The sequence below is a fragment of the Corvus cornix genome, chromosome 20, assembly GCF_000738735.6.
Source record: "Corvus cornix cornix isolate S_Up_H32 chromosome 20, ASM73873v5, whole genome shotgun sequence".
NCBI classification, from domain to species: Eukaryota; Metazoa; Chordata; class Aves; order Passeriformes; family Corvidae; genus Corvus; species Corvus cornix.
Genome location: NC_046349.1, coordinates 8,890,116 through 8,914,551, shown reverse-complemented (window position 1 = coordinate 8,914,551; position 24,436 = coordinate 8,890,116). Strand labels below are relative to the sequence as shown.

The 24,436-nt window shown below is 41.7% G+C and overlaps 1 protein-coding gene across 7 annotated transcripts; it reads left to right on the top strand.

The window, feature by feature from the left end:
* Positions 1-1,282: 1,282 nt before the first annotated feature.
* On the top strand, positions 1,283-22,140 carry ARFGAP1 (ADP ribosylation factor GTPase activating protein 1). Of its 7 annotated transcripts, XM_010396856.3 has the most exons (15): positions 1,283-1,390; positions 1,627-1,764; positions 5,199-5,262; positions 5,571-5,680; positions 6,668-6,839; positions 7,760-7,860; positions 8,541-8,627; positions 9,121-9,217; positions 10,582-10,638; positions 11,619-11,651; positions 12,949-12,978; positions 14,767-14,823; positions 16,127-16,186; positions 17,316-17,392; positions 17,856-22,140. In XM_010396856.3, the coding sequence occupies exons 3-15, from the start codon at positions 5,203-5,205 to the stop codon at positions 18,181-18,183; spliced, it is 1,269 nt and encodes a 422-aa protein (XP_010395158.1). In that variant the 5' UTR covers positions 1,283-1,390; positions 1,627-1,764; positions 5,199-5,202; the 3' UTR covers positions 18,184-22,140. The 7 variants fall into 7 exon arrangements, with proteins under 7 accessions (XP_010395158.1, XP_010395159.1, XP_010395160.1 ...); XM_010396857.3 differs by lacking the exon at positions 12,949-12,978; XM_010396858.3 differs by lacking the exon at positions 16,127-16,186 and having other exon boundaries at positions 17,322-17,392.
* Positions 22,141-24,436: the final 2,296 nt, after the last annotated feature.

Genomic DNA, 24,436 nt, shown 5'->3' with positions numbered 1-24,436 from the left:
CACGCACACTTAAGAGCCCATTATCTTCTCATTGATGTGAGAGCATTATGTGTGTAGCCACCATTAATGGTAATGAAAATGGCTCCCGTTAATCTCCCGTGCACTGATAGTCAGATAATAGCCTACTTATTAAGTACGGAGGCCAGACTAGGAGTTGCACTGAAATGAGCAGCGTATTGTCTCTGTGGGATTCAGACATAAATACTAAACCATTGCCCTGTGCCTACAGCTGATGATTAAAAAGAAGTTAACGATGGCATAAACGTGCTCGCCTGGCCCGTGCTTCCAAGCACCGCAAAGCAACTCCGGGTGCTCTTTCCATCTGATCCACCCTCACCTTTGGGAGGATCTCTGGAGACAAAATCCTGAGTTAGAAGGGACACACATGGATCATTGAGTCCAACTCCTGGCCCTGCACAGGAAACCGCAAAATCCCACCTTGTGCATCCCTGAGAGCGTTGTCCAAATGCTCCTTGAGCTCTGGCAGCCTTGGGGCCGTGACCATTCCCTGGGGAGCCTTTTCAGTGCCTGACCACCCTCCGGGGGAAGAACCTTTTCCTAATATCCAACCTAAACCTCCCCTGACACAGTTTCAGCCATTCCCTTTTGTCCTATCACCAGTCACCAGAGAGCAGAGATGGGAGCTGTTCCTCCGCTTCCCCTCATGAGGAAGCTGCAGACCTGGATGATGTCTCCCCTCAGTCTCCTCTGAACAAGCCAAGTACCCTCAGCCACTCCTCTAATGGCTTCTCCTAGATCCTTCCTCTTCCTTGTGGCCCCCTTTGGATGCTCCTTAGTGGCTTTAGATCTTCCTTACAGTGTGGTGCCCCAAGCCACCCCAGTGCTCCAGGTGTGACCACAGCAGCACAGGCAGAGCTGGACGTGAAGCTGGGGGAGGCCTGGAGGTCCAACCAGCCCCTCAATCTGCTATTCCCAGCCTGGGAGCAACATGAGGCATCACATGCTTACCCCACTTCGCTCACACCAATAAGTGTCTAAGGAAAACTCACATAATTCAATATAATTCACCCCCACGGGCAGCCTCTCCTCAGAGATAACCCCCGGAGGTCGTTTTTGCAGCCTGGAACCGCACCGAGAGCAGCGCGCGCCCAGGGTTCGCTTTAAAGATTTATTTCAACTTTGCCTGGTTGAAACAAATCCCTTAAACTTCTCCCTGGAACATTCGGAGTTGGATATAATTGGACGTTTTCGGCGTTCCTCGCCCGCCCCGGACCGCAGCGGGTTAAGGCTCGCGCCCACAATGCCTCGCGCCCTGCAACGTCGGCGGCGCCGGGCGGGACCGGGCCGGCGGCCGGGACTGGGATCGGGACCGGGATTGGGAGCAGGACGGGGATCGGGACCAGGGCTGGCGGTGCTGCTTAGGGCCGTGGTGCGTCCCCGTCGCCGCGGCTCTCCAAGCCGGGGTTCGCTGTGCCGGGGCCTCCCTTGCCCCGCCAGCCCAGCCCAGCCCAGCGCTGAGGTGGCGGCGCTCGGGCCCGGCCCCCCGCGCTGTGACACGGGACGGTGCCGAGGGCGGGCGAGGTGCCGGTGCCTGGCTGGCGTGGCGGGCAGGAGGCATCTCCCTGCCCGCTATTTCAGCTTTTTCTGCGTTATTTTCTTGCCCAGAAAGCAGAGGCCGGAGGGCTCGGCGGAACCCGGCCATGTTTTGAGGGAGGCTCCAGGACGCCGCTGGGATCCGGGTGCCGCAGGTGTGCCTGAAGGAATCGCCCTTCTCTCGGCCCTGCGAGGCGCTGGGTGAGGCGGGTGAGTGTGAAACTGCGCCGCTTTAAAAGTGTGTCTTTGATGTATCTGTGAAGGTGAGCCGTGACAGCTCCACGGAGAAAGGCGCAGTGTGTGATTCCAAGGGTTTCTTCAGCCGCTGTGGCCTTTTTGCACTGATGGGACTCACAGGGAGCCTTCAGGTCCATGAAGTCAGCAGGCCACGTCAGCCGCTGACTCTTCATGCACTGAATTGCAAAGGCCTTTGCAGGTTGGCTCTGAATTTGCTGCTGCATCAGAGGAGCAAAGTCCTATTACACGTTATTTCCACTTCTAGTCCACTTCTCTCTTTTTGCTTGTGTTTAGAAACTAAAGATTTCATAACCAGAAAACACATATTGTGCACATCTAGTTTTTGCTCTGGGAGCAGATTGTTTGGGAAATAAGAGTGTGAGATTGGTCTGTGTGAAGCTGTCTATTTCCGCTTTGGAACCCGTAGTCAAAAATATTCATGTTTTTCAATGGAAACTTACTCCTAAACTAAACACTTTCTTTACTGCTTATGTCCACTTACATTAGATCAAAACAATGTATTTTTCTTTAAGGTGGCTGTGCAGCTTCTTTCTTCAGTATTTAGTCATTAAACTTAAACAGCACCGTGGTTATATGTCCAGTCAGCTACCAGGGCTCAGCTTTTTGGTGGTAATCAATGACAATTTGAACACTTAAAACTTTGTGGGAAAATCACTAAAAATAAACTAGCCACTTCTAAAGACATTACCTATTAGAAAGTTCAGAACATGACATTTTTTCCTTGTTCTTTAATTCCAATTGCTTTGGTAGAGGAGGACAAGGTGAAAAGCTAGTGGCTTTAGTTGCCTCCTTCTTTCTTGGATGTCATGGTGTGGATGAAGATCTGCCTTCCCACCAGACAGATGTGATAGTTTGAGCAGGGAACTTGGTGCAGAACCGAAAGCAATTGCTTCCTCTATCACCTTGGAGCTGGAGATCTGAAACTCGTGTATAAACACAAGGGGGGCTGGATATTGGCTGTTGGAGGATGGATGTAACTTTCTGTTTTAGAGACAATTCCTGGCACGTGCAGAATTGGAGTGGGAAGACTCTTCAGCTTTCCTGTTCAGCTCCAGCAGTGCTCATCTGCCGTTGAGGCTGGAAGGCCTTTGCATGTAGACTGCCTTTGTTGCTTATTCTGATTGAAAACCTGTGAAAAAGGAGGAAAAATGGTAAAGGAAGAGTAGTGCTAAGAGGATTGAACGTCCAGCTAAAGAGAGGAGCCTTGGAAGTTGTCAGTAATGCACAGGAAGATGCTGGGGAAATTCATTCCTGAGGAAGAGGCATTGGCATGCAAAGAGAAAGCAGCAGTAATGGCAAAGAGGAGGGCCCAGAAGGTGCACTGTTGTCTGTCTGGCTGTTCCTGCTGAGTTATTTACTTAATTTCTGTACTGCAGAAGAAAGGAAGAATTCTCCCTTATCTCACCAGGGACAAATAGTGGAATTGAGGACATGGACTGGGAGCCATGTAAATGTGTTTATGGTTGTTATTTAGGGCATAAGCAAATGCATGTAGTGTTATCTCCCTTCCTGCTCACATGCACATGAATAAGTTATGGAAGGCTAAATGTTATTGGAATGCTATTGGAAAAGGTGTGTTTCATTATATGAGGGGTCGCTTGCCACACTTTCATTCTCCTATTCTGAAAGTTACATAATTTTTATCGGATTATTGACAAAAATAACTGTGTTCAGTTTTATTTTAACGCAGGATGACAGGAAGGTTTTATTCACCACTACTTGTAGTAACCTTATGAGTCTAAAACACTTTTATCACAATTACCTGGTTTTGCCTAATGCAAAGTAATTAAGGCTGAAAAGGTAGCACATTCTAAACATCAGTGAAAACACTGCTCCTTAAATTCCACAGAATTAAGCATTTGTCAACAAGATGTTTACAGAGGAATAAGTGCTTTAGATAAAAGGCAGTGAGTTCTGCTACAAGCACCTTCTGCTTTTAGCAGTGGCAATATGTGGGTACAACATTGAGCTTTTTCCTTTCTGAGTCATGTTATCTTAGCTGGTGATGCACAGCACTATTTATTGTACTACTCTGCTCTAGAGATTTCTAAGAAGTTGACATAAGTCATACAAATACATTGTTTTCTTACCTGTAGCATTTTTCCTTTTTAAACACCCTTCCTTTATTTATTAAAGATACACCCTCCCTCCATGCCCTGGGGCTGTGGCAGTTGTATGTAACACTTTAATCATTTACCTTCTAAAATTTTTGTGAGATTGTTCATTTTATTGATGTTCTAAGGACTTTTGATTATTTTGTCAAATAGCACAGTGAAATAGTGTCAGAGAGTTGCATAAAGGTATTTTTGCCTCTCACACCAGTGCTTGGTGAAAATACCAACCTGCTGTTTTATGCTTTGCATCTTGACTGGCCAATAAGCTTGACTCTTTGTAGTTGGTGCTGCTTCTAGTCAGCTTGGCGACTTTTGTCTTTTATTGCATCTTAGAAGTTTGTTTTCTGGAGTAGAAATGAAAAGATGGAGAGGAAGCAAAAAGGGAGAACAGATGTTATTTATTTAAAGTTAATTTAAATATGATGCTATTAGTTGGAAATAGGAATTTATTTTTTATCTAAATTGCAGTCTTACGCTGCACCCTACACTACAGTTCTTCTAATTATGAGTGCTTTGTGTACTTTGGGTTTTTCCAGGCTGTGTACTGTGTGTGAATCACATTTTTTGTCTTAATGTGAATTTTAGCTATAGCTTGACAGCACTCCCTGCTGTTTTCTGCGTCATAAAAATTAGACTGACATGATGTGGTCTGCCAGCGAGGCATGTCTGTTGAATTAGAATTCTGTTTTGTGTAAAGGTCCCAATAACTGCCTTAATTTCTTAGAACTCAATTGACAAGCAAACTCAGTATTTCTGGAAAATTACAAGCTCTTGTATCATCTAGTAAGGGGTTCTTTTAGCAATGTGTTCAGCACTCTTAAGTGTAAGAGTTTCTGCTATTTTTTGCATAGATCTGATGAGTTGTGTGCATGTGATCCTGTGAAATCATGGATGTTATGAAGTGCTTTCAGGAAGGGTAGTGGATGGGTCTGGGAGCAGCATCCAGTAGAGTCTGTTTTGATACAATTTGTGGCATAGAAGAATTCCCGTGTTTATCACCCCCTGCCCACTTTTCAGCCATGACTGAATTACACCATTCCAGTGATGGAGTTAAGATGACTAAATCCCCCTAGAAGTGCAAAGTAAATGGAAAAGTAAGATTGTGGGGTTTATGGTGGTTTGGTTTGTCTGTTTTTCCTCTGCAGCTGGTTGTGAGTCAGTGGTTTAGATTCCAAGCTCTTTATCACAGAACTGTGCTTGTGAGGTACTGAGCATCCTACCGAAATCAAATCCGTGATCATGACTTAGTTTTTTCTTTTTCTCCCTTTGCAGAATCATGGCAAGTCCAAGAACAAGGAAAGTCCTCAAGGAAGTCAGAGCACAAGATGAGAACAATGTGAGAAAATTACGATCTTTAGATGGAGATGAAATCAAAACTAATTCTTTGCTCAGTAATTTCCATTTGCTTGTGTGTATTTCCTCTCTGGTTTTTTGTAGTTAGTACAGTAATTTTTATAATCCAAGAGCATAAATAAATACTTGAAGGAAATGTATGTTATCAGGGAAGGTGTTTCCAAACAATAAGAACTCTCCCTTCTGAAATTATTTTCTATGTTTTCATGATTTGCCTTTTTGAGCTGCACTATGAAAACTTCCCACAGACAGTTATGGCAGATTGAAGAAATAATTGTTCTTCTCTCACAGGTTTGTTTTGAATGTGGTGCATTTAACCCCCAGTGGGTGAGTGTGACCTATGGAATTTGGATCTGTCTTGAGTGCTCAGGAAAACACCGAGGCTTGGGAGTTCACCTCAGGTCAGCCTTTCCAACAGACCATGGACTGAGTTGCATTACCTCAGGGTGCATTATGGCTGTGAACAGCCTGTGTTGCTTTGAAATGTATAGAATGTCTCAAATCCAACATTTCACTGGCAGTTTTGCTTCGTGCTCCTCTCCAAAGTGGGCTTTTCTCTCTGTGCCTTGTCTGTAACTAGTTGGGTATAAAGTTAGAGTACAAAACAGCTTTATTCTGTTCAGGAGATTCCTGTTCTCTTTGCAGTATAAATGATAGTTTTTGTTGTTTTCCAAGAAACATGCTCAGCTGAGATGGGAGTCTATGGAATAAGAACTGTTAAGGGTTCTGGAGATCCACAGTGTGTGTATGTAATACGGCCAAAGCAGGGAACAGTTATTCAAATGAGGAAAGGAGAGAAAGTCCAGGAGGGAAATCACCAAAGCAAGGAGGCCATTCAGAAGTACATTCTTTGCTTTTCGAGGGGTGATTTGAAGCTCATTAGTGAGTAGAAATTGCACAGGAAGGGAGCGGTTTGAACTGTTGTGTATGTGGCTTGGAAGAAAAAAGGAAATTTTTGAGATGAGGACATAGAATCATAGAATTGCCAAGGTTGGAAGAGACTTCTGAGATCATCGAGTCCAACCGTCAGGATACATGATAATAGACAGGGAAGAAAATTGCAGAGTGAAGTTATGGGAAAAGTTTCTGTTACATAGTGGGTTAGATTAATTTCTGGACTCGAAGGAAGCTGCTTTTTCTGTCACTTGCCTTCTGTTGACTGTCTCCTTTAAATGCCAATAAATGACATGATTTTGGCTTATTTCAGTGAGGATCTGCCCACCTTCTTATGATGATCTGTCTTTCGGTACTTGGAGAGTGTTCTCTAACATGTTTATACTCTCAACTTTTGAGATAGGTTGTAATAAGCTTTTTTGTGTCACTGTTGATACAGCAGGAAATTATAACAAGCTGTGGTCTAAAATTGTTTTTTAAAACCTGCTTTTCAGTTTTGTGCGTTCTGTAACCATGGACAAGTGGAAGGATATTGAGCTGGAGAAAATGAAGGCTGGAGGTAACAGCAAATTCCGAGAGTTCTTGGAGTCTCAAGATGATTATGATCCATGCTGGACAATGCAAGAGAAATACAACAGCAAAGCTGCAGCTCTGTTTAGAGACCAGGTAAGCTCAGTTTTAGGTGTGTGCTCACCCCGAGGATCTGAAAATATCAAAGTGCTTTGTAAGCACTTGGTTTTGAAAGGAGGCAAAGTTGCAACTCTGAATCTGTGCAGTGGTTCCTGAAAAGGTAAATGTGAGAGAGTGGAATCCTGGAAGAGTTAATGTAAACCTGAATGAGTTCATGGCTCAAGTATTTGGCAGAAGAGAAAAGGAATGTTGTCCTGCCTGGGAGATACGGTGGGGTTAGAAAAGAGTGTCTTGGGCAGGCAGGAGCCTTTCTGGACTAACTTCCTTATTTTGGGTAACTCTTTCTAATTTAGCCCAACGGTATCCAGAGGGTCTGGTACCTCAGAGTAGGCAGTCCAGGCCTGCCCTCTTGGGACCCTACAGGTCTTAGAGTGCTTCTTCCCAAGTCTTGTCAGAGTTTGCTATTGAAATTTTAATTTCTGTATTTAGCTGAGGTAGCTCAGATTTTCAGTGCTGCAGTTTGTTGCAGCTGTTTAGTAAGTGCAGCTGTCTCACTCCTCACTTCACTATTTCACCTGTACAGTTGTATCCAAAGTGATTTTTGATAAATCTTTAGTGTATGTAGTAACGTACAACAATAACGTAGTTCTGTTCCCCCATTACTGTGTGATTAAGGCTTACTTGTCTTCATTAATCCAGTCTTTCCTCTTCAAACCAAACCTGCCTCTTTGAGGAAATTGTCTTAATTTTGTATTTCAGTTGCCTGAAATAAAACCAGTGTTCAATTCAACATCACAGCCTGGGAGCCAGAAAAAAAATGGTTTATTGTGAAAACAGATTAATTGATCCATGGAGCTGGCAGCAGATTGCAAAAATAGGTTGTCCTCATATTACAGAACCAGTTTATAACTTCTATGGAATCTCTGACCTATTCTTGACTATTCTTCCTCTTGTAGGTAGCTACAGTAGCTGAAGGCAAGGAGTGGTCCATTGAAACTTCTCCTGCCAGGAACTGGACCCCACCTCAACCTAAAATGTCTCTGTCTTCTGCTCACCGGTAGGTGCCCTGCTTATCTAATGTGGGTACAGATACAGCATCAGATACAGATACAACATCAAAACCTGATATTTAGTGTCTGCTGGGTTTACCCTGTTGCTGTTGGTGTCTGAACAAGCTGAAGTTATGGAGTATGAGGTAACAGGACTTTTATTTTTGGAATCATTCCCACCCCGTGCACCTGAACCTTAAATGATGGCAGAGACAAGTGAGGGAGAGCAGGGGACAAGCCATGTTTGTGTTATCCTGAGTTGAAATGCACCTGAAATTAGACACTTGTGTCACTCACAGGTAGTGTATGACATCCTCACCTTAACTGTGGTGCTGCGCCAGTTTGATGATGGATTGGATGCTAGGGAAGAAGAAACAGACTTTTCCCTTGTGGTGCTAATTACCATAGGAGCATCAAAGCTCTTGTACCACAGCAATTCTGTTGTTCTGCTTTTGCTTGTAGTGGTTGTTACTCTGTGCACTAAAGATACAAGTTAACTGCAAAAGTAGTTGTAAATCAAAGGAACAAGAGCTTCATGCCTTTTAGTGGTTGCATTAGAGTTCCCTACTTGATAGATGATATAATTAATCAATTTTTAACCTGTATTGTGGTGATATACATGAAGCTGCACTGCTGAGCTAGTGGGTTTTGCTTTACATGGCTTTGATTCTTCAATGTTTTATTTCAGTTCTGCTGGACAATCTCACACTGCAACTGCCTCTTCTGACAAGGCTTTTGAAGACTGGTTAAATGATGATGTCAGCTCCTACCAAGGGTAATGCAATATTTACTGACTTTCTGAGTGCCTCTCTCTACCATAACAAAATGTTTGAAGCATTGAATAAAAAGTTTGTAACTCCAGATGTTACTGTGGTGGGTTCAAGACCAGCGAATTCTGATTGTATGTTGTACCTTACAGTGATTTGAATTAAACAGAGGCATTTATAAAGCTTCTTTCATTCCTTTTCTCATTTTCATGTATCACTTTATTAGGATTTACTCAGCTTTCTGATGTCAGTGATCTGTTAAACCTGGAGAATCATTAAGACCACATTAGCTTGCACAGAGGAAATTGTGTTGTCCAAGGATTCCTCAGTGGATCCTTGGTGCTATGTCTTTATGAAGTGAGTAGTTTTGTATTTTGGGTGCTGGGTGCTAAAGGACTTTATTTTCCAGGTGCAAAACCAATTGTCATTCTTCCATGCTTTTCAGTTCTTCTAATGGCTGCATGCTGATACAGATACTATTTATTCCTTTTCCTGTGGCAGTGGCCAAGAGAATCGCTACGTGGGGTTTGGGAACACAGTAAACCCTCCAAAAAAAGAGGATGACTTCCTGAATAATGCCATGTCCTCGTTGTACTCAGTAAGGAATTACTTGGAGCTTTCTGTATTACCATTTTCTTCTATTTTGTCCTGGTTTGGGAGAACATAAGCAGAGAAGAGAAGAGAAACTAAAGACTGCAGGTGGATACGGAGAGATGCAGAGTATTGGTTGTATTCTCAAAGAGTGAAGAAGATATTGGTGAACTTTAAAAGGGAAAATGGAGAAATTTGAGCAAAACTTAAGAGTTATGTCTGGTATTAGTTCATAGAAATAAGTGACGATATAGCAGTGGATTAAGACATAATCAACAGGGCTGAAGGAAAAAAATGTAATTACCTGTAGGGAATTAAATCTATTAACCATATTACAGATGTTCTGAGGAAAACAACTGAAATGTGTGTGTATGTGAGTGCCAGAAGCCATGAGCAGTGATGAAAACATTTGAAATACTTGTGACAGGGTGTGAACAGATAACAGCATATGGCTGAACAGTTGTCATGATTCAAGTAAAGATAGTGAAAGATGCATTGTTGAAATAAAATGGGAATAAAGTCAGAGGCAGTCAGGGCCATCCTGGTGCTTTGACAGGCTGCAAAGTCACAGTGCTGAACAATATTTGGGGTTTGGAGTCATTTGGAAATAGAGTAAGGTATCCTACCAAGGTTAGTGGCCAACAGCCCTCTGTAGAGCCTCACTGGCCTAAATACCCACACCAGGTTCTGCTGTTTATTTAAAAATAAATAAATACTTTCACTAGAACTTACCACAGAAAGGTAATGCCTGAGCCTTTGAAGAGGTTGATCACCATATTCCAGGTGATCCCACAGGCTGCTTGGGATCAGCTGAGTATTTTCTAGGTGTCTCACAGTTTTTAGGCCAGAGAGTTCAGATTAGAAAGCACATCTGCAATGTATTGCAGGTGAGCTGAGACAGCCAAGCAGAGGGGACACTATTCACGTTCCTGTGAGCCATTCTTGGAGCGCAGGATCTCCCTGAATGTCCTGGCTGAAATGCCCTCGTGTGAGCACAGACGCACATTGCCGTGTGCTCTGAAGTCCTGTATTTCTGGGAGGCTGAGTTCTTGGCATGGCTGTTCATCCTGGTGAGGAAACTAATTTGCCTTCCACTGCATGGGATGATTTTTCCCAAATTTGTAGCCATTTTTAGCAGAGTGACATCTGAAACACTCTGGCTTGTTCACATTGACACAAATACTGCAGTTCATCGCTCTATTTCAGTTAAGTGAGAGGCTCTAGTTTTTCTCTCATTAGCAGGTAGTTCTTAGGACTACAGGACAAGCTGTATTAGAGAATTTTGACTTAAGCTAATCTGTTTTCATTAAAACTTGATTATTTGCTATTATTATTAACATGTAGCTCATGATTTTCTTGCTTTCTTTAAAGGGATGGAGCAGTTTTACAACCGGAGCAAGCAAAATTGCCTCAGCTGCTAAAGAGGGTGTAAGTAAATAAAATGTGGTTTAGTTAATTCTTGTGAATTCTGGAGATTCCAATTGTGTTCTAATAGTGATGAATCCTTAAAAGTATTACCAAGACTAGCTAAATTTTGCTCTCCTGTCTTTGCCTATGGCTCATAAAATAGTTACATATTGAATGGAGATCTCTTAACCATTTCTCATGTTTCTGGATGGACATTTTTGTAAATCTGTCCACTGGATTTAAGCATCAAGAAAGAACTCAAGAAAAGCTTTCATTATAAAGCAGAAAATTCAGAATTTCAATCTGTGCCAAGCAAGGCTAAATTGCATTTTTCAGCAGGAATTTGATACCAAGTTAAAAACTGGTGATGGGTTTCTATTTTTCCTTGCTTTGTCTTGTGTCTTAGCTGCAGCATTTTTGTCAGTTTAAATAAAAAGCTCATTGGGCCAAGATTGTGTCCAGTGGGATGATTTGGGAAAAATTGAGGCATGGTCTTCATGTTCTGCATGTTCTACAAATTTGCACACTTGAGTGACAGTGATTCGACTCACTGTCATTTAAAACCAGAGGAAATAAGAATGTATTACATTTTGCATAGATGCTGATGGAAAGAGACTAAATATTTTTGTGAACATAATGCATTGCAACTTTTTTTCAGTTTTGCTTAATATTATTCCAAATCTTCATAGACATAACAATTACCTGGTACTTTGGGTGACATTATAGTAGACAAAAATATTGATACTCACCTACACTGGCCCACCAAGGTCTAGTCCATTTTGAAGACCCTTTCTTCCCTCTGCTGCAAGTTGGGAAAGACTGACACTTCCCCAAAGCAATGGAATGCCAGGGGTGGTGATATGGTTGTGTTCTTTTCATTGTGAAATTCTACCAAAGCTCCATTACCTTGGAGAGGATAATGCAGCATTTCTAAATGTGTGTCTTTAAAAATCAAAGGATTTATTCCTGATAAACCTGAATGTTTTTGTTTCTTTTCACAGGCTACCAGATTTGGATCTCAAGCAAGTCAGAAGGTGATTATAGATTAGCTCTTAGTCAGTGTAATTGTCTTTAAATGCCATGTGTTTGCCTGCACCAATTGACTTAGATTTGATCATCAACAGACCAGTGTGCTTTTCCTTCACAGTGCACAGTAGTGTTTAGTTCTAGCTTTTAATTCCATGGGAGTTGCAATCAGCTGCAGTGATCAAATTAAGCAAGAGATAAACAGGGATACTCTGCTGTTTGTTCCTGTTGGATGTATTGGAGAGGCTGCAGAGCTTACAAACTTAACATCCCCTTATCTTACTTCTGTGAATCTTCAACTATCTTGAAGTAGTTTTCGTGGTGATAAAATACAATGCAAGCGGTCTTCCCATGGCTGAAGCCTAGTAAGGTGTTACAAATGTGAACTGCTCATTATTAATAAATCAATTTGCCTGTGTGTATTTTAAAAAGTAGCAATGACAAAAGCATTTCATTTATCAAACTGGGGTTAAAACAGAGTCAGAATTACACAGAGCTCTGACATAACCAAGATCTGTCTGCAAGGAAAAGTTTTAAATTGAAATGTAGAAATGTATAAAAGAATGGGATTCCTAATTTGCCTAGTTCTGGGTGAGATAAGCCTTATATATATTTATAGATGGTTCAGGAGTTTTAATTGAACTCTAACTCTTGTGTATGTGCAGCATTAGCCTGGTTGGCTTTTTGATAGGCATAGAAAGTATTGCTCAAAACAAATGTGCCAGCTGCAGACGTTGGTGTTCAGACAGGTCTATGCACTGGGATATTAATCCTTCAAATGGCCAAACTTGGGCATGTTTGCAACAAAAATGCCTTGTTAAAGTACCCAAACTTCCTATTTCAAAGCTTTAAAGTGTTTACTGCCTGGCTTAAGAAAAACTAGTTTTTCTACAGGTCTTCCTCTTCACTCCTTCTGGCAGTTTCCCTTTTAGAAGCTTTTCTTTCTTTATTATTATTAACAAATACAAATAGAATATTAAGTTTAAAAGCTCATCACATCTACTGACAAGGACCACAGCAACGTGGCGCTCTAGAGTCTAAGCTGTGTTACTGAAAATTAAATTTTGTTCCTGAAACTTCTGACCCTTTGCAGAAAAGATTTAGCACTTTTTTGATGCACTACATTGGTTAAAAGTGTATTTGGGGTCCAGTGACCAAACACATTTCACTGTTTCTCTTGTCAGTAGATGTTAAAAGTTGGAAAAGGTTCATGCTACTTAACTTGCCTGAAAAAATGCTGCCAATTTTTTGCTAAAAGCTGCTTCTACCTTCCTTGCTCTTTTCTCTTTTGCTCTCTGGGTAAAGTTTTGGGGCTACAAGCAGCAGCCAGAGCCGGTAACACCCTCACATCTGTTCTTGTGCATGGACTCCTTGTCTGTTCGTGCTGAATATGTGCATTTGCTCTTGAGCTGTCTTTTCTTTTTCTGCCTTACGTCAAATCTGTTTAGAATTATGTTGTGTGTTTTGTATGGTAACATTTCTTCAAACCTACTTAAAATTTGTTCAGTTGGGTAGAGATACCCGAGCTGTGTGCTGTCCGAAAATTGACTGTGCTGCTGTCCACATTCTGATGATTTCAGGATTTCTGTTTGCATGTCTGCCCCAGGAATGTGCCAAGAGCTGGGTGTTGTTGGAAGGCAGACACTTGAATGAAGTGTTTGTAATGGTGGTTAGAGTGCTGTCCTAAATTCAGCAATAGGAAGGAAAGATGAAGTGATTCAGATGAAAATACAATTGTACCCAAATCTTTCCATTCCACATTTACAAAATTATGCGCTTGACTAAGAGGGATCAGATAAGAATTCTTTCTAATTGTAGCAGTGACTCTATTTAGGACACCTGAACTGTTAGTCTGGGTGCATTACACTCTTTCTTATAAACAGTTTGCTGGGTTCAGTAGACTCCAAAGGGTTTTTCAAAGGTGAGAACACCCCTTTTTTTGTTGTTTTTCTTAAACACTTTGTAGCCTCACTTCCAAAGGTAACAAGCCCTTTGTGATTTGCATTCATGTTTCTCACTGGGTGGAAGTGGGGTTTGCTTTTGCCTTTGCTTCTCAAAGAACTTCTATCCAGTAAGGAGTAGAAGTACTGGAGACAATGGCTGGGGAAAGGGGAGATCCTGGGAATGCTGTGGCTAAGAGAAAGGCTTCTTAGACACCTGGGAGTCTGTGGAGGAAAGATGTTTAAGGTGCTCCATTCCCGGGAAGAACATGAGTGAAGGCTCACACCCTGACCAATGGTAGTGATAAAATATGAACCCTTAGGAAATGAAACTTAATTGCCTGGCATATTGGCTCTCTTGGATTAACCAGGATCATTCAGAAGGCACTCAGTATGATATGGCAGTTGTGAAGAAAGCTTAAATCTGTCAAAGGCTTAATATGGTCATAGAGAAATGAATGATTTCAAACTCTTCTAAACCTGCTGTCCTTGTCAGCATTGCCTTAGGAAAGTAATTTTGTGACTTAGACTGTGGGCTTACATTTTTGTAAACTGCCTCTGAAGTACAATGTCCTTGTGCATCTTGTTCTGGATTGCAACAGATTTCTGAAGTTCATTGTTTTTTCACCCTGCAAACCTGGAGCTTTAAAAAAATAACAGAAATCTTCTGTCACAGCTTTGGCTCTTGTGTATTGCTCAGAAACACTTAGGCTCTTACTAACAGATGACAACTGGAGCACTACAAGACAGAGGAATTGTGGGAAAATCAGCCCAAAAGATCTAATTCTACAAGTAATTTAATTAGTATGGAAAAATAAGGGGGGAATGAGGTCAGTTTTTCCAAATATTCAGCTGCAGGCATTAGTAAGGGGCCCATCCTTGAAGCTGTTGCTGGTTGAATCATTGCTTCTGCTTCCAGTGCAAGGTCAGATTTTGCTTGGGCTCTGGGCATCTATTGCCATGTCTATCTGATTTTAATTTATTGTCTTTTAATGCCTCCTACAGCACTTTGCTGTGTGTGCTTTTCAGCTCATTCTGCTTGTATGAATCAAAGCTAAAGGCTTCATGTGTTTTTGGAGATAATGCTGAGAAATGAGCCTGCAGAAGGTGTTGCCTGTGGGTTTTTATTGGGGTTTTTTTTAAAAAAAATAACTGACTTTGTTTTTGTTTTGCTTTTAAATAGGCATCAGAGTTAGGTCAGACATTAAATGAAAATGTTCTCAAACCTGCACAGGAAAAGGTAACTTTGGAACTAGTAAATGACTTGCAGAAAAACGGTTATACTCACTCAGGGAGTGGTTGATTCCTCCTGTCACAGCTGCCCAGGTTCTCAGGGGGGTTTTCTGAAAAAGGGAAACATCAAACAACTCAAAGTTAGGCTGTTACAGAAAAATGTTGATGAGGGGTAAATTCCTTCCACCAACCTTTCTCATGTCTACCAGAGTCTGTCACATTCGTTCTTGTTAGATACCATTTTATAGATTTCATGCTTTCAGTAGTGGACGATGGAACAAGGGGAAAATGCACCCTAAATGGAAATAAAATCAGTTATTTAAATATATGTATATATAGATATTTATATGTATTAGTAGTTGTATCTCAGTTAAGTTCCTAGTGTTTTACCATCTACCTGCCAGCTTTATTTTAATTCAGGCAAATATCTTTGAGCCATTTGAAAAGAATGTTTTAATGATACTGCAGACTAATTTCTCTTTCATTACCTTTATTAATTCACCATTCTTTACATGGCGTTTCAAACCACAGGAGAAGACTCTAACTGGTTTTCTGTTCCCTAGAATTATCCACAGCTTATTTCAGAGGTCTTAGTTGCATTATTTTCAGGGTTATTTTTAGGGTGCATTTCCTTGAGCTGATTTTTATTTTGTAGGACAATTTAACGAGGAATTACGTATTCTGTGTTAAAAAGAGATCCATTTCCCTTAGGATGTTGTGCTGTTAGTTCTAAATAAGTGTTACTTTTTGAAATAACTATTCTCTATATGGTTATACAAAGTCACTTGCTTTGGAACAACTGCCATTTATTAAGTGGTGAAAGGTACCTGTTGTATTGTGTTTCAGCAAAGTTCAAATCCCTTTTAATATTTAAATAAGCATCTGTAAAAGAGAATAAAAGGGATCTGTTAAGTTTCTAAACACAATCTTTATACGTGGTAGAATATATTCGTAAAGCTTCATGTTTGCAGATGTTTTTTGTACTGGTATTTTTATGCTCAGCAGTAGTGTAATGCTAGCTGAACTGTGTGTAAATGATACCTGCCTCAAACTGGGTGTGATACTTCCTCAAACTGGGTGTTTAGCCATAGAAAATTCCCACAAACTCAAAGGACCGAGGTTCACTCCACTATAGATCAACGGACTTTGTATATCATTTTCTTAACTTTGTTAATTTGACTTAAACCTATTTTAATTCAGTTTGGGGTTGGGTTTTTATACATTTTAGCTGTTAAGCACAAGTGAGCGTGCCTGAAGGTTTCAGTAATCCTCTGTTTTATGACTAATTACCAATATTTTGGTCCACATAGGTGAAAGAGGGGAAAATATTTGAGGAGGTCACCACGGGGGTATCGCAGTTGGCCAGCAAGGTATGAGGTGGCCTGCCTGGCTTTAAGGAGGCCAAACAAGTCAAGCCAGTCTCCATATTCTTATGAAAAATGATAGAAAACCCCAATGCAGCTTTGGTCTGTGCTTGTGTTGAATATAGAAATTTGGAAAGTGTAATTCTCAGCGGGCAGCACTTCTGCTGGGGTGTTAAAAGCTGCACAGGCATGGTGGTGTCCTCTTAGTAATTTGAATGAGGACATGGTATGGTTATAAACAGCCAGTGTCCTAAACAGCAAAGAAAATGTGTGAGGGAATATGGAGACAGCTTGTGTTCCACTGGTCCAGTAAAACTTATTAATGCTCTGCACCTTTCTCCTTTGCCGTCCGCTGCTCTCGGTGCTCGGTGACGCGGTAAGTGCTGCCTGAGGCTGCCAAGCACAGAAATCCTGCACAGACTAACACCTGTGGTGATAAATTGCATGGTGTTACCCAGGAATGTGTGTCTTTTAGCACTGGGAAAGTCAGCACTGGAAACACTCTCACAGACCAGCTCAGTGTCTTAGATTTTGGTACTATTTGAATAAAATAAAATAAATGATGTTACCTGTTCTGTTTAGAGCCTGGCCGCTCTCAGGCTGAATTCTGGGATTCATCCTCTATGTCTGTAACTCAGAATAGTACCTTTCATGGTGACACTTCAGAATTTATATTTCTAATCCAATTCTGGGACTCAACTTTTGGCCTGTTTTACAGGGGTAGTGAAATAATGCTGAAACAGAGTGAAAATAGCTTTTTAGAACAGTAGAAATATAAATTAGAGTTATGTTAATCATAAAATGTCAGTGCTTTCATTAAGTTGAATTTTATGTAAGGACTAATTCCAGTATTTTTGTCAAGGAAGTCTAGGAGAGAATTTAAAAGATGTTACACTAATGGGTGAAAAAGCTAAGCCTGACCTGCTTCCCACCCTTTCCAGAATCATGATGCTGTCAGATGTATGTTATCTACATCCACCACGTAACTGCCCATCAAAAACATGAATGAGCTGTCAGTTAAATGTGTTTGATTTATTGGAACAAGTGGGGGAATGTGTTGTGGCTTTTGCTGTTGGACTTGGCAGAGGTGTTGGTTCAATCCAAATGAATGGAGTGTCTTTTTTTTATTCTGTAGGTTCAGGGAGTGGGAAGTAAGGGATGGAGAGATGTCACCACTTTCTTTTCAGGCAAACCAGATGATAATTCTGAAAGGTAATTTTTTGTTCCTATTTTCTATCTCTTTAAACACATGATTTTATCTCCTGTACATTCTCTGTAGTATAATAGTGAAAGGTAATTTTTCAATATTAATAATTTATTCTGTCTTTGCTAACAGTCCTCCTCTATGTAATAGGGAGGAATTCAATATAACTTTGTTTATAACTCTGTTTAAACTGAGAACAAAGCAACGCACACCTCTTGGTTTAAAACTTACGCCAAATGCACATTCCCTTGCCCTGGGCCTGTTAAATCTATTAACAATCTTTGAATTAGACTGCAAACTTACATCATTTGGAGCAATATTTAGTTCTGCCTTTATCATCAGGGTTTTTAGGTTTCTTTTAAGCAAAGGCAGTAGAATTATAGTTTTCTTTGGAGTCATTGATTTTTGTTGTTATGTTTGGCAAAACTAATTTATTTCTACCTTCCTTCCCCCCTCCCCACTCCCCAAAAGACCAGCTGAGGGAGACAGCTACCAGAACAGTGGAGGGGAGGGCTACCAGAACAATGCTATATATCAAAACTTCTGGGAGACCTTTGGCAACTCAGATCCACCAAAAGCTCATAAATCTCCAAGCAGTGAGAGCTGGACCTATGTGGACAATTCCACAGAGAAGAAGAGCTCGGATAGCTGGGACGTGTGGGGCTCGGGAACGGTCTCCAACAAGAACAGTAACAGCGACAGCTGGGAAAACTGGGAGACCAACTGGGAGAACACAGGAGGGGAGAGCAAAACCAGAAAACCTCCTAAGGCAACAAAAAATGCGTGGGATGACTTCTAGGACTCTGTTAACCCTGCTTTGCACAGCTGGGAAAGGGAGGCTGTGCTGGCTGATGGAGGGGAGGAAGTTTTACACACGCCTGGAGTATCATGGTTGACCTTTCTGATCTGTTTGTGCTTCCCATTCATTCTCCTTCCTTCTACCCTGGTTTAGGGAAAAAAAAAGTAGCATCTGAATCTTTTCTTACATAAAGGTGGCTCTCCCTTTTTTAAGGATAGTGGTAACTATATTCTCCTTGCACTACTGGAGCTGGCTACAGCAACTTTCTTAACACAAATGTTAACGGAAAGAAATCAGTGCAAGGACACTTCCATGGCACAACCTTGCATGTGTAAGTTAATAGGTGTTCATCCAGTCCTCATCTAATTTGAGATTTGGGGTGTTTATTGCAAACAAAGGACAGGGTGTGACTTGGAAAGACAGCCATTAACTGAGCAAGCTGCAATTGGATACATCTTGTTCCAATGCCTTATGGATTGCTCTGACTACAGGAAGTCTGGCAATTCAAGATGGTCTTTAACATATTTTTTATTGGAGCTTTGTTTTTAAACATTGTGACATTATTTTTTTTTAATATTTTAAAACTTATTTTTTCCTTTTAGAATTCAGAAGGAATCTAGAGCTAGATGATTATTTGTGTAAACTGACAGGTTTGACCTGAGCTCTCAAGGGACATCCAGAATGGCTCTACTTGCCCACCTTACTCAGTGGATTGAGTTGGTACTGTGCAGCTCTGCCACACAGAAAAGCAAAGCTGTAGTGTTTTCCTTCCTCACCTACACCCTTGCCCCAGTTTGAGTATTTTATGTGCTCTCTTTTTTCTCTTTCTTCCTTCTACCTGTGTAGTATTTTATTAATGCTGTTAAAAATGAAGTCTTTCTGCTGCTTACGGCCTTCTGGACATCTGTTTGGCAACCTGGCAGTGAAAAAAAAAAAATTATAGAGAAGATTCCAGCAAGAAAAAATGGGTGGAAAATATGAGAACACTGAGGAAAGAGCCTGGCAGCAAGCCCCTTTCAAGATGAGTAGGTGTCTGGATTTAATAGTAAAATTTAATTTAAGCAGATGTTTTCCAAACGATTCTTCGTGTGTCAAGCTGTATCTCTGTTTCTGTCATATATTTCTCCACATTTTCTTCCTGGATCTTGTTAAAGAAACACTATTTTGGAAACTTGAGAAACTCCTTGTCAGCATTAAGGACTGGAACAGGAGATTGAGTTATGTGTCAGTTTTGACCCAACAAATCGCTTTGCATGACACAAACGATAACTTCTAGAGAAGAATTGTGACTGTAACATCAAAGGTGTCATAGGTATCCCATTTTATTTTGGGGGATGGGTTGTGAATGTACCCTCAGCACGAAAACAATCAGCTTGCTTGAAACTCAAATCATGATCTTTTATGTGCTCTGCTTTACCAGCATGGAGTTCTTTCTGTGAACCCTGTAGATCCTATTACTGAGCTAAAAAGCCTTTACTTTTTAAAAATGGTTTACTTGTTCAACAACCAACCAAAGGTGTCAAAATTACCTTAAATAACACTTCACTTCTTTTACTCCTCACAGAGGTTTTTGAGCAGATAGTAATATCAACAGTTTAAAAAGGAAAGAAAATGAATTTCCTCAAAAGTAGCAGATTTTAAAGGCTTAAGCCTGAGTAGAAGTAGCTCTATTTACAACCTGATTCTGTATTTCTATCAGAAGGATCTTTCGGATGGTGAACAGAATATTTTTCCAGTCTTTTCTCACCCTGTTCCACAAGAGTTGGGATTTCTTTTTTCCCCCCGGCTTCTCCTGATAGCGTGGTCTGAAGCTCGTGCTCTCCGAGCCTCTGCAGCAGGACCCAGAGCTGCTCCAGACCCACGTCTGGAAAGTGCTCCTCCAGGCTGAGCCATTCCTGAGGTGTCCTTTCCCTTTGGAAGTGCCAAAGGCACAAGAGCTCTTGGTTTGCAGTGCTGCTCGTGGTACCACTGGCAGCGTTCACAGCCCAACTGTAAAACAAGGATTTTTTTCTGCTTTTCTCCAGTTCCAAGTATAATTTTGTCATAGCTTAGCTGCATGTCAAACATAACTTTGTTTTTTTATGCTTACACCTCTGTTGCCTCCTTGTCAACGTGTCTGCTGCCCAGTCTGAAGCTGATTCAGCTGCTTCTGTATAAATTTATTACAGTTTCTCTTTCATAAACCTCCTGAAATGGCTCGTGGCAGGAGAACCTTTATTTCAGTCCACTCAGTCAATGGTATTGTGATGTGTGTGTGCACATTCTCCTCAGCTGTGAGCTTTGCCTGGGACAGAAGTGGTTTATTTATGTATCACTTGCAGCCACGATTGGCATGAGCCATTTGTTCTTTTGATTTGATTTTTGTAGCTTTTGAAACTTTTATGTTCTAAATCAAACAGCCAGAGCCCTGCTCAAGCAGAAGCTTTGGGTAAGGATTTTCCCTCCAGTTGAGGAGACAGGGACAGAACAGTTGCCATCTCTCTTTCTTCAGTGTTGTAGGGAAGCAACAAAATGATACAACTGGCAGAAAGATGTTCCTGGAAGATCCAAAAAACCCAATATAATGGCAGAAGGTGTAACTGCAGACACAAAACCAGTGTGCCAGCTGGTCAGTTTGACAGGCACATGGGCATTTTTTAATGGCTTGTCTGAGCCTCAACGTGTGATCATGTCTTCCAGAGGAGAGGACAAAACGAGGGCATTTTCTTTTGCACACCCTCTGTTTTACTGAATTTTACTTTTTTTCAGAGTAGGTGGCTGGGAGGTTTCTGCGCTATGAAGAGATGCATCCCATCAAGTTGCAGGTGTGGAGCAAGCGTTCATGAATCAGACTTTTTTTCTTTTTTAATTCCTCTTCCTCCCCAGATCCTCCCTTTTTGGCCTGATGAGGAGCAGAGGCATTGAGTGCAGGCTGCTGGAGCTGAGGCTGCCTGGCTGAGTGAGGATCCAGCCATGAGCCTCAGTGTGTGGTTTGGAGGGCCCGGGTGTCACCGTGGGCTCCCCCTCTGCTGGGGTGACCAGGGCTCCGCTCCCCTTTCCATCCCACCCCGTGGAGTTGCAGTTTTAAGTCAAACAAGCGAACTGCCAGGAGATGTGCAGTAGGTGAAATTGCTGCACCAGTTGGACATTGCAATGGCTGGTTCAAATCCCATGGTGACCCAAGCTTTTATTTCTTTGTATGGCTTCAACTTTGGAAAATGCAGAGCAGCTGGATTTCTGCAGGTAGCCTGATAAAAGAAAAATGTCAAGAAATCAAACTAAGTGCCATTTGCAAAAGAGTGGAAGTGTTGGAGAATGCTCCCAAACATAATCCTAGCAGTTAGGGATTATTTTAAAATGTTTCATTTGTGTCTTCAAACCTATTAGTAATTATTACAATTCAAGAAGTGCTTGGCCAGCTCTCCCTCATGGCTGAGACCTCAAGGATAATGCTGCTGCTTTTATTTTCCAGGCCAGACTGTAACATTCTATGGGTTCATAATGTACTTGTCAGTGTAATGGTCTGTGCAATAATTTAACAAGTGTAGATAAAACCTTTGTTTAATCCAGGATACATTTAAAGATACAGTGGTCCTCTTGGACAGTAGCAGTCTGCACAATTATTTCAGTTCTTAGCTTGTTTTGGCTGAAATACTAAATTTCAGTGACCCAATTAAAGGTTTGAGCAATCAGTGATTTAAACAGAACAGAAACATTTCCATGGGCATTATTAAGAGTCTGATCCTAATGGCTTAGTGGCCTCTAGCTGCAGAACCCTCTTTCATTCCCATGCCAGCAGAACCTTGGTCAGTCTGGAGTACTGTATCTTTAATTTTCCTGCTGTGTTTTTTTGTGAAGTTCACAGGAATGGTGATTTCAGTGAACACTATTCATTGTTCTGTAGAGTGGTTCTGGACTTGAACTGCAGTGTCATCTTTTAAAGAGTATTATAATAAAGCAAAGAGATATGGAGCAGAACAGTGGTCAGCCCTTTTTCAGGAGATTTCAGTTAATTTTCAACCCAGGTGCTGGCATCAGGCATCTTCTTCCCTGCTAGTAACAAAGGAGAAAGGAAGTTGCCAACATTAATAGAGCCAAAAACATCTTTATATTTCATTGGAGTTTCACAGTCTGACTTCAAACTCTTACTTAAAAACAATTTGGAGACATTGTTTGCCTCCTTTATTGAAGGGCAACTATAAAATAGAAATTAAAGTACAAATAAATTTATGTACTGAGATTTTTATTAGCTTGTCTACAAAGGCACTTATTACAGCAGAAAAAGGTAACTTTTAAAGCAGTTTTCCTGCAAGAAGCGAGATTTCTCTGACAAGTCGTTCAGCTATGGTGGTGGTTCATATTCAGGTTCCAGTTTCCTTCATGAGCCAAAGGGCCACGTGAGTACTCCAGGTGACTGCACTGGGCTTTGTGCAAATTTAAAATATCTTCTGTTATGTTCTTGGTCAGCAGGACTGAATCCTACTTGCCCTGTAGAGGTAATTTTACTGATTTTTACTCAAATGGACATTTGTGTTTGATAACATCACTGGTATGACTGCACGGGTTGGCTGTATCTGTTCTTGCCATAAGGGCTGCTCTGTCAGGTGCAAAGTTTTCACATGGGATTACTGGCAGTAAACAGGATATGCTGCTTCTGGAGAGAGGATTTTGGCCCTTTATTCTGACAACATCCAGAGCCAATGACCTAAAAACAAAACGCCATGAAAGCAGTGATGTGTATTCTGGATTTCAGACAGCACAGTCAGTAAAAGCTGATAGAGAAAGTGGAGTCTAGACCAGAAAACATCACTCTTGGACTTGAGGGAGGACAGGTCACTGCTGCATTGCCATGGCCCCCTCGGTGCTCTGATCCCAGTACCAGCAGCAAGTCCAGTTGGAGCTTTCTGCCATTATTTCTCTGTGTAGGTGCCCTCCAAGGTAGATGCAGGCTCAGAAGGTGATTCTGGGCTTCACAGCTCACTCACTTTAAGCAACCAAACTCTCATGCCCTCTGAGGTGTGCAGCCAGGCACTGGGGATGTGCCCTGGTTTTCCTCCTCCTGCACTCCACCTATTCCAGAAGGTTCATCCACAGGAGCCTTCTGCAGCAGGCTTTGGGCTCAGGAGCTTCGCCATCACCTCCCCAAACTCCACAGGCTTAGCCCAGTACCCCCATACCTGCTGAGGGTCTCCACTGCTTTGACAGAGGTTTGCAGGATGCAGCCATGGAGTGAAAACTGAAAATCCCATGAGGAAAACAAGGGGGAGCTGCGTTGTCCTGTTGGGAAGCTGCAAACCCTGAAGCTCTGACACACCTGCAGTGTGATCATTCCTTGTCTGTTCAGTCACTGATTTGCAGGAGGCCAAGAGATGCTGCCTGGCTGTGTCAGCTCCAGCCATTTGTGCTCTGTCAGCAAGAAGCTGCATCTCCTCAAGGAGGCCGGAAAAGAAAGGTCAGCTTCTCCTCTGAGCAAGGCGCTGACTTTTGCTTTAGGTGAGATAAAACTGCCCTGGTTTTTTTTATCCTCAAATGATGCTTTGTGTCCAATCTGAGTTTCACCAACACTGCCCTGATGGCAACGTTTAAACTGGCTAAAATCAAAAGAGATTAAAGAAATACTGAAAAGATCTCCAAGGAGAAGCCTTCTTGCACTTGAAATTGCTGAGGAATGAGTGGGGAGAGAGTCTCTGGCAGGGCTGGCTGCAAGGACTACCAAGAACAGTCGTGTTGTACCTCACCAGCATCGTGACTGCTGCTCAAGCAGGAAAATCCAGTGCTATCAGCTCTGCACACTTTGGAAACCAGTTCTTGTCTTTCCCTCTAAGCCCTGCCAAAGTGTGCTCCCCTGGAGAGGCTGCTCAGCACTGCTGAGGCTGGTGAATTTTACAATAGATAAATCAGCTCCTGCCGGGAAGCACAGAAAGGCTGGAGTACATCTTTTATGAAAAAAATTTCACCACTTCTGATTGAGAAGTGCTGCTCCTTAGTATCAGCAGTTCTGCACTGGATTGCTCATTTTGCCTTCAATGGAATGGTGTTTTACTACCTAGGGCAAAAACTACTTGTACATACATTTTTTTCCCTACTCTGCTGACATGGATGGTTAGTGTATGTAAATTGATGTGCCAGCCTATATAAAGGCCGTTGTGATCAAGGTCAAACTAGGAATTTTCTTCCTTACAGAAGCTTTTCTGTGTGGTGTTGTTGCATTGAAGCTTGATACCATTCGAGATAGAATTGCTGTTTTAATTCTGTGTTCACAAATTGCCTATTG

Excerpts from the sequence above, each read along its gene's own strand:
- ARFGAP1 (XM_010396856.3), top strand. The coding sequence starts at position 5,203 with ATGGCAAGTCCAAGAACAAGGAAAGTCCTCAAGGAAGTCAGAGCACAA. Across the intron at positions 5,681-6,667 it reads GGCTTGGGAGTTCACCTCAG|TTTTGTGCGTTCTGTAACCA; the intron begins GTCAGCCTTTCC and ends CCTGCTTTTCAG. Across the intron at positions 11,652-12,948 it reads GATCTCAAGCAAGTCAGAAG|TTTTGGGGCTACAAGCAGCA; the intron begins GTGATTATAGAT and ends CTCTGGGTAAAG.